General features: G+C 47.6%; 1 protein-coding gene across 1 annotated transcript in view; it reads left to right on the top strand.

Annotated features, from left to right (window-relative positions):
- Positions 1-3,290: 3,290 nt before the first annotated feature.
- The window catches only part of lama4 (laminin, alpha 4), a 31,252-nt gene continuing 25,102 nt past the window's right edge, over positions 3,291-9,440 (top strand). Inside the window, exons 1-5 of the mRNA XM_079754190.1 lie at positions 3,291-3,455; positions 6,729-6,830; positions 7,020-7,147; positions 7,980-8,060; positions 8,216-8,430. Coding sequence (XP_079610316.1) covers positions 3,357-3,455; positions 6,729-6,830; positions 7,020-7,147; positions 7,980-8,060; positions 8,216-8,430 — 625 coding nt within the window. The 5' untranslated portion in view covers positions 3,291-3,356. The remainder of the gene's footprint in view (positions 3,456-6,728; positions 6,831-7,019; positions 7,148-7,979; positions 8,061-8,215; positions 8,431-9,440) is intronic.

Raw genomic sequence — 9,440 nt, 5'->3', positions numbered from 1 at the left:
ATGCGAGACGGCCGTATGTAGATTGTTCAGGAGGTCGTTCCTAATCAGTTATGTTATGAATGCTCCCACAGCAGCCGGATGCAGATGTGGTGATGTCATGACTGACCTACAGCACAGAGAAACCATACAGCCCTATCCATCCCAGGATGCACTGCTGTCCCGCCAGAGCCATCCTGGCAGGAGGGGGGGGGGGGGGGGGGGGGTGGGGGGGGGGGGGTGTGTCCACCCAGCTGTCAGCTGCTTCTCCACACAAGTTCATACATTAAACCTCCCGTTTAATTCATTGAATGTACTGAAAGGTTGTCGGAGAACCTGATGATTCTAAATAACTTTTCCACAGCGGTTCTGTTTGTTAGAGTGAAGAAGGATACTAGTGTGTTGTGTTACAGTTAAGAACGTTACCAGTTTGTTGTGTTAGACTGAAGAACGTTACCAGTTTGTTGTGTTAGACTGAAGAACGTTACCAGTTTGTTGTGTGAGACTGAAGAACGTTACCAGTTTGTTGTGTTAGACTGAAGAACGTTACCAGTTTGTTGTGTTAGACTGAAGAACGTTACCAGTTTGTTGTGTTAGACTGAAGGACGTTACCAGTTTGTTGTGTTAGACTGAAGAACGTTACCAGTTTGTTGTGTTAGAGCAAAGAACGTTACCAGTTTGTTGTGTTAGACTGAAGAACGTTACCAGTATGTTGTGTTAGACTGAAGAACGTTACCAGTTTGTTGTGTTAGACTGAAGAACGTTACCAGTTTGTTGTGTGAGACTGAAGAACGTTACCAGTTTGTTGTGTTAGACTGAAGAACGTTACCAGTTTGTTGTGTTAGACTGAAGAACGTTACCAGTTTGTTGTGTTAGACTGAAGGACGTTACCAGTTTGTTGTGTTAGACTGAAGAACGTTACCAGTTTGTTGTGTTAGAGCAAAGAACGTTACCAGTATGTTGTGTTAGACTGAAGAACGTTACCAGTTTGTCGTGTTTGCGGAACAGAAAACTACGTACTGTATTTCTCTGTTCCTTTTTCATGTATGATGGTAAACTCTGGGTTCTGCGGAGACTGTATGAATCCTCTCCTCCTTCTCCCTCGGTCCCTCTGCATTGCTGCACTCCCCCCCCACCCCAAAACAGCCTCTCTCCATCTGGTTCTCATCAGCGTCCGGTTCCCAGGAACCAACAGACATCTCCCCCTCCTCCCCCCTTCCTCTCCACCGCCTCCTCCTCCTCCTCGTCTTCAACCCTTTCCTCGCCTCTCTTCCTCGTCCTCCTCGCCTCTCTTCCTCCTCCTCTCGTCTCCTCTGCCTCCTGCTCCTATTTCCTCCTCCTCATCCTCCTTTCCTCTTTCTCCCCCCCCCTCTCCTCTTCCTCCTCCAGCTGAGGGAGGTGGTGGTCTAAGTGTTCTTTATCTGCAGTATTTCATTGGTCATCTGAGGGTTTGGGGGTTGATAGTCCAGCTAGCAGCCATCTCAGGGGTTAGTAGTCCAGCTAGCAGCCATCTCAGGGGTTAGTAGTCCAGCTAGCAGCCATCTCAGGGGTTAGTAGTCCAGCTAGCAGCCATCTCAGAGGTTAGTAGTCCAGCTCGCAGCCATCTCAGGGGTTAGTAGTCCAGCTAGCAGCCATCTCAGGGGTTAGTAGTCCAGCTAGCAGCCATCTCAGGGGTTAGTAGTCCAGCTAGCAGCCATCTCAGGGGTTAGTAGTCCAGCTAGCAGCCATCTCAGGGGTTAGTAGTCCAGCTAGCAGCCATCTCAGGGGTTAGTAGTCCAGCTAGCAGCCATCTCAGGGGTTAGTAGTCCAGCTAGCAGCCATCTCAGGGGTTAGTAGTCCAGCTAGCAGCCATCTCAGGGGTTAGTAGTCCTTCCAGCCATCTCAGGGGTCAGTAGTCCTGGCAGCATCACATTGTTTCAAGGACAGAAGTCAGACCTCAGGACCAGCATGGGTGTGTGTGTGTGTGTGTGTGTGTGTGTGTGTGTGTGTGTGTGTGTGTGTGTGTGTGTGTGTGTGTGTGTGTGTGTGTGTGTGTGTGTGTGTGTGTGTGTGTGTGTGTGTGTGTGTGTGTGTTGATTTTGAAGGGTAGATCAGACAGTTGACCAGTTGACTTGGGGGGGGGGGGGGGTTGGGTGTCTTCTTACACTCTCCACACATGCCAGTGAAAACCATAAACACACACTAACACATGCAGACACACGCACACACAAACTCAGACACGCAGACACACACCCACACACACACACTGTGTAACAATAGCTGCTGTGTCGTACAGTGGGACACACATTACCACCTCCTCCCCCCCCCACCTCATGGTCACCTCCTCTTCCTCCTCCTTCACCTCCTCCTCCTTCACCTCCTCTCTCTCCTCCTTCACCTCCTCTCCCTCCTCCTTCACCTCCTCTCTCCTCCTTCACCTCCTCCCTTCTCCTTCGCCTCCTCTCCCTCCTCCTTCACCTCCTCCTCCTCTCTCCTCCTTCACCTCCTCCCTCCTCCTTCACCTCCTCTCTCCTCCTTCACCTCCTCCCTCCTCCTTCACCTCCTCCTCCTCTCTCCTCCTTCACCTCCTCCCTCCTCCTTCACCTCCTCTCTCCTCCTTCACCTCCTCTCTCCTCCTTCACCTCCTCCTTCACCTCCTCTCTCCTCCTTCACCTCCTCTTCCTCAACCTTCACCTCCTCTTCCTCCTCCTTCACCTCCTCTCTCCTCCTTCACCTCCTCTCCCTCCTCCTTCTCCTCCTCTCCCTCCCCCTCACCTCCTCCTCTCCCTCCTCCTTCACCTCCTCTCCCTCCCCCTCACCTCCTCTCCCTCCCCCTCACCTCCTCCTACAGAGGGAGAGGGATGCGTGTGGGTCTTGGGGCAGCTGTTCACTCTCAGACACTGGACTCGCTCGCCCCTTCCCCAGAGAGAGAGAGAGAGAGAGAGTGCCCCCCACTGACCCCAATATACTCAGCTAGCTACTTCTTTTCCTTTCCTCTATTCCTCTCTCTCTCTCTCTCTCTCTCCCTCTCTCCCTCCCTCTCTCCCTCTCTCCCTTCCCCTGTCTGTCTGTCTGTCTGTCTGTCTGTCTGTCTGTCTGTCTGTGTCTCTCCTAGTTTCTAGGCTTGCCATCTGGGTGTGATTTGGGCACAGGCAGAGCACAGAGGGAGAGAGAGGTATGTGGGAAGAGAGGGGGGGGGGAGAGAGAGAGAGAGGCAGGGAGGGAGAGAGAGAGAGAGAGGCAGGACGAGGGAGGGAGAGAGAGAGAGAGGGGCAGGACGAGCTGCAGGGTAGGAGGAAGGACCAGGGAGAGACGACCACAGATAGGAACTGCTTGCGCCCAGACCAGCCGCTCGCAGGGAGAGAGCGAGAAGGAGAGAGAGAGATCCACACAGAGCCAACATGGCCGCCGCCCCAGCCCTCCTCCTCTGGGTTCTGAGTGTCGTCTGGTGTCCAGCGAACGCATTCACACTGCAAGGCCAACAGGACATCCTGCTCAAAGTAAGATCTAGCCCCAAACCTACCACTAACCGCTAACCCTACCTCTACCCCCTAACCCTGACCCCTGACCCCTGACACTAGCCCCGACCAGTAGGATCAGATGGTACTTTATTGATCCCAGAAGGGAGTGTGTGGTTGTATGGTGTGTGAGTTATGTTGGTGTGTTGTTGTATTGGTGTGTGTTGGTGTGTCAGTTCTGTTGTTGTTTGTCTGTGTGTGTTGTTGTGTTGGTTTGTGTGTGATTGCCGTTGTTGTTTTGTGTGTTGTGTTGTTGTGTGTGGATGTGTGCTGTTCGTCTCTGTGTTAGCCAGCTGGTTGTCATGGGGGCAGTGTTATATTTTGTGTTAGATTTAATAGATGATAGTTTAATCGTTATATATTTTTACCCACACTGTGTGTGGAAGTGTGTTTGTGTGTGTGTGTGTGGGTCTACTATCAACATTTAAGGTAATTCGGCATAAACTTTGCCATAAGCTGATTTTAAACGTTCTTGCTTAATGTGTAAACATCCTTGAAGAGACATTGAGAACTGTAAACTCTGAACATCTTGCTGGGTCCCGCAGATACAGAATAAATAAACATCGGAAGTCATTTGTCAAACATCCGTCAAACATTCGTGCTTCGAGTCTAAAAGTGATGCTTCTTTCCTTGATTGAGACGCTGAAACATAATCGTTTGTAAGTCAGGCATGCCAGATACTTTGGCCGCTGAAGGGCTGGACAGATGTTAGAGATAAGCTACATGTTATAGATGTGATCTTATCAGACAGATTTTACAGATATTTGTTAGAGAAGTATTAGAGATATATGTTGGATATATTTGTTAGAGATATTTGTCAAAGATAGATGTAAGAGATATTTTTAATGTTTTAAATATATTTAAGATATATGTTGGATATATTTATTAGAGATATTTGTCAAAGATAGATGTAAGAGATATTTTTAAGATATATGTTGGATATATTCGTTAGAGAAGATTTCAGAGATATTTTGAAATATATGTTGGAGATATTTGTAAGAGATTGATGTTAGAGATATATTCGCGATGTATGTTGGAGATATTTGTTAGCGATATCTGTTAAAGAAGATTTGAGAGATCTTTATTAGAGACATATGTTAAATTTACTCTGGGTTTTGCTGATGTTGGGAGCTTATGAGCATTTTTTTTTATTGCTCTATTCGGGTTAGTGTGGGATTTCACGCAAGACATCCAGTAATGCTAGCGAAAGGAAAGGTTGTGACTACCTAGCTCTGTAGCTAGTCTTTATAGAGGCAGCTAGCTAGTGGCGTGACATCCTAGCGCTAAAGAGCCATCCTTGGCTTTAAAGAAGCAGAAAGCTAGCTATTGACTTGAATACCTAGCTGTAAAAGGTTGTCTTTATAGAGGCAGCTAGCTAGTGGCGTGACTTCCCAGCTGAACAGTGATCATATGATCTTGGTCTTCAAGAGAACATCTTCTGTTCAGATCCAACTCATCTAGTTCCCATCCCTCCCCCCTCCTAAAATGAGTCTCAGCTGAGCTCCTAAATCCCAATGCCCTCCAACCCCCCCTCCCCTTTCCCATCCTAATGCAAACCAGCTGCTAGCATTGAGCAACAGATAGCAGAGAGCCTTAAACCTAGAGGTTGGTTCAAGAACAGTGTGACAGCACCTTGACCGCTAAGCTAGACACGCTTAGCACTAGCTGTTTGAAGTTAGCCAGCCACTGTCTATAACGGTAGCTAGCCAGTTAGCTGCTATCTAGCAGTGTGAAGCTAGTTAGCCACTGTCTATAAAGGTAGCTAGCCAGTTAGCTGCCGTCAGCCATCCAGGTGGTTATCCAGCTAGCTACAGGGGGCTATGCTAACCTAGTATGTTTTAAGATCCTGGTCCCTTGGGAGGGTCGTCATCCTCCTGCTCCTCCTCTTCCTCCTCCTCCTCCTCCTCCTCCTCCTCAGTCTCTAACAGTTTATATTCCTACTGGTCTAGGGGCCAAATAACCCACCACAAACCACTGTGTATGTGTGTGTGTGTGTGTGTGTGTGTGTGTGTGTGTGTGTGTGTGTGTGTGTGTGTGTGTGTGTGTGTATCATTGTAGAATCTGGGAAATGTAACCCACAATACGGCAGGAAGTGCTGAACAGGAAACAGGATGTGTCTCTGTGTGTGTCTCTGTGTGTGTTTGAGTGTCTCCTGTTTCTTCACTAGACCCATGACATCATCCCTGAGAATGTGTGTGTGTGGGGGGAGGGGGGAGGTCAGGAGTCAGTGGAACACAGTGACACTGGGAACTGCACTCAGTAGAGAGATTCAAACCTGTGTGTGTGTTTGCATGCATGGGTAAATGTGTGTTTATTTGTGTGTGTGTGTGTGTGTGTATGTGTGTAAGCAAGCACTTGGGAATGTGTGTGTGTGTCTGTGTGTGTGTGTGTGTGTGTGTGCGTGTGTGTGTGTTCTGCTCTGAGAATCTCCTGATTGGGAATCACTCTACTCACTTACATATACTACCTTATAATATATAACACTTTATGATCTGTTATAGCCAACGGAAGGTTTTGTAGTTGTTCAAACTATGGACATACTTTGCAAGGTGTCGGAATAATAATTGTGTTTGTGTGTGCGTGCGTGTGTGTTTCTGTGTTTGTGTGTGTGTGTGCGTGCGTGCATGTCTGTGTGTGTTTGTGTGTGTGTGTGTGCGTGCGTGTGTGTTTCTATGTTTGTGTGTGTGCGTGCGTGCGTGTCTGTGTGTGTTTGTATGTGTATGTGTGTGCGTGCGTGTCTGTGTTTGTGTGTGTGTGTGTGTCTGTGTGCGTGTGTGCGTGTCTGTGTTTCTGTGTGTGTGTGCGTGCGTGCGCGCGCGTCTGTGTGTGTGTGTGCGTGCGCGCGTCTGTGTGTGTGTGTGTGCGTGCGTGTGTGTTTCCGTGTGTGTATGTGCGTGCGTGTGTGTGTGTCTGTGTGTGTGTGTGTGTGTGCGTGCGTGTCTGTGTTTCTGTGTGTGTGTGTGTGCGTGCGTGTGTGTGTTTCTGTGTGTGTGTGTGTGTGTGTGTGTCCGTGCGTGCGTGTGTGTGTTTCTGTGTGTGCGTGTGTGTGTGTGTGCGTGCGTGTCTGTGTTTCTGTGTGTGTGTGTGTGTGTGCGTGCGTGCGTGTGTGTGTTTCTGTGTGTGTGTGTGTGTGTGCGTGCGTGTGTGTGTGTGTGTGCGTGCGTGTCTGTGTTTCTGTGTGTGTGTGTGTGTGTGTGTGTGTGTGTGTGTGTGTGTGTGTGTGTGTGTGTGTGTGTGTGTGTGTGTGTGTTACAGGCCTGTGGCTCAGGGTTTTTCCTCAGTGAACAGCTCACATGTTTACCCTGCAACTGTAAAGGACACGCAGACTACTGCCAAGATGTTACCGGGATATGTTCTGTAAGTATTAATATGCCCTGTATGCACTATATGTACTATTTAGTACTATATATACTGTACACTGTGTATATACTGTGTACATACAGCCAAGACATCACTGATATCTGTACCATACACATGGGGTGGTATCAAGATTTCATGTTGTGTGTGTGTGTGTGTGTGTGTGTGTGTGTGTGTGTGTGTGTGTAGGACTGCAGGGACCACAGTTCTGGGGACTTCTGTGAGATGTGTGAGGATGGATACATGCTTGCTCCGAGTCTCCATGGTAACCACGTGTGTAGGCCGTGTGCGTGCCCACTGGCCCTCGCCACAAACAAGTAGGCCCCCTGTTACCCTGTTGTGTTGTTGTTGTTGTGTTGTTATTTTGTTGTGTTGTTGTTGTTGTGTTGTTGTTTTGTGTTGTTTTTGTGACGTTGTGTTGTTGTGTTATTGGGTTGTTAATGTGTTGTTTTGTTTTTGTGTTGTGCTACGATCTGACCTACCGCGCTCGCTATTACCCGGGTAGACAGCCCGTGACCTGAGTCTGGCCCTACGCTGTGTGCTTGACCTGAGTATTGTTCCTAACCTCTCCCGGGGTGAGGGCGATCTCACCTGTCTAGGGGTTAGGTGCGAGGTACTCGCCACAGGTCCACAGCCGCCGTAGGGGAACAGCCCCGCATACCGCCGCACCGGCACCTAGTCTGCAGGCCACCAGCCCGCCTTCTATATTCTTCTTTCAGTTCACCGTGCATCTAAAGATCCAAAAGGTTCTGTTCTCAAAGTCGCCAAGCAACGTGTGTCCATCGGGTTACTTTCATTCACCCCTCAGTCTCAGCTGCTGAAACCAGGCACTCCCCACTCAGTCCCCAAACTCCCAGCGCCCCCTGACTGACCCTAAGTCTAAGCACCCGAAAACAAGCCCCATTCCTAGTATCGTAACAGTTGTTATGTTGTTTTGCTATTGTTTTTGTAGTTGTTATGCTGTTGTGTTGTCGTGTCCCTGTGCCGTTGTGTTATTGTTTTGTTGTTGTTATCGTGTTGTTGTTCTTAAGTTATAGAGTTGGGGTTGTTGTTATTGTGTTGTTGTTGTGTAGTGAAAACATGTGTCTGTGTGTGTGTGTGTGTGTGTGTGTGTGTGTGTGTGTGTGTGTGTGTGTGTGTGTGTGGTAGCTTTGCGTCGCGTTGCGACCGAGGAGCCTCCGTGGTGCGCTGTAAATGTCAGGAGGGATACGCCGGACACTTCTGTGAGAGGTAACCAGCTAATCAGCTAACATGCTAACAAGCTAACACATGAGAGCTAATGGATAGCTCTAGCTAATAAATAAATGAATTTGTTTGTGAAAAATACAACATTGGACATGAACTAGCACAACAAAATGGCCACCATTATCCCCCCCCCCCCGCAGATGTTCTCCCGGTTACTACGGCAACCCCATGGTGGTGGGCGACAGCTGCAAGCGGTGCGACTGCAACGGCAACTCGGACCCCAACCTGATCGTGAACGAATGCCACAATGTGACGGGCCACTGCCTCACCTGCTGGGACAACACCGCCGGGGACAAGTGTGAGCGCTGTGCACCTGGTTACCACGGCGACGCCATCAGCGCCAAGGACTGCAGAGGTGAGAGACAACAGTAGAGTACAGTGGAATGGGATAAAGTCTACCGTAGAGTGCAGTACAGTAGAGTAGAATACAGTCTACTAGGGCTGGGTAAAAGTATCGATTCATCACTGCACTGCAATTTATTTGTTCTCGATTCAATTTCGATTCAGAATGCAGAATTTTTAAATTTATTATTTCCATTCCAAAAGAAAAGAAAAAAAGGAAAGAAGCATACTCAGTCCTGGTAATCTAGGAGTGAGTATGCCTAAATGTACATGCACTTTTACATTTGTCCATGTTATGATTATTACTTTTATGCTACAAGTTTAGCTCAGGAACAATACTATACAATGTTGTATTCCAATACTAGACAATGTGGATTCCCTTTTTGCTAATTAAAGCGCAATGAAATAGTTAATTTATTTTGAAATGGTTACTTCTAAATAATATTTAGGTATTTTTGTCATCTGCACGTATTATTGAATCGATATCAAAGCAATTGGATCAATATCAAATCAAATCGAATCGATATCGAATCGAATCAAGACCTAAGAATCGGAATTGAATTGAATTGTGAGGTACCTGGCGAAACCCAGCCCTAGAGTCTACTGTACAGAACAGTAGAATACAGTACAGTAGAATGGAATAGAGTCTACTGTACAGTACAGTAGAATACAGTACAGTACAGTAGAATGGAATAGAGTCTACTGTACAGTACAGTAGAATACAGTACAGAACAGTAGAATACAGTACAGCAGAATGGAATAGAGTCTACCGTACAGTACAGTAGAATACAGTACAGTAGAATGGAATAGAGTCTATCGTACAGTACAGTAGACTACAGTACAGTACAGTAGAATGGAATAGAGTCTACTGTACAGTACAGTAGACTACAGTACAGTACAGTAGAATACAGTACAGTAGAATGAAATAGAGTCTACTGTACAGTACAGTAGAATACAGTACAGTAGAATGGAATAGAGTCTACTGTACAGTGCAGTAGACTACAGTACAGTACAGTAGAATAG

This window comes from Pollachius pollachius, assembly GCF_949987615.1.
Source record: "Pollachius pollachius genome assembly, chromosome: 16".
Taxonomy (NCBI): domain Eukaryota; kingdom Metazoa; phylum Chordata; class Actinopteri; order Gadiformes; family Gadidae; genus Pollachius; species Pollachius pollachius.
This window is presented reverse-complemented; position numbering and strand designations above follow the sequence as displayed.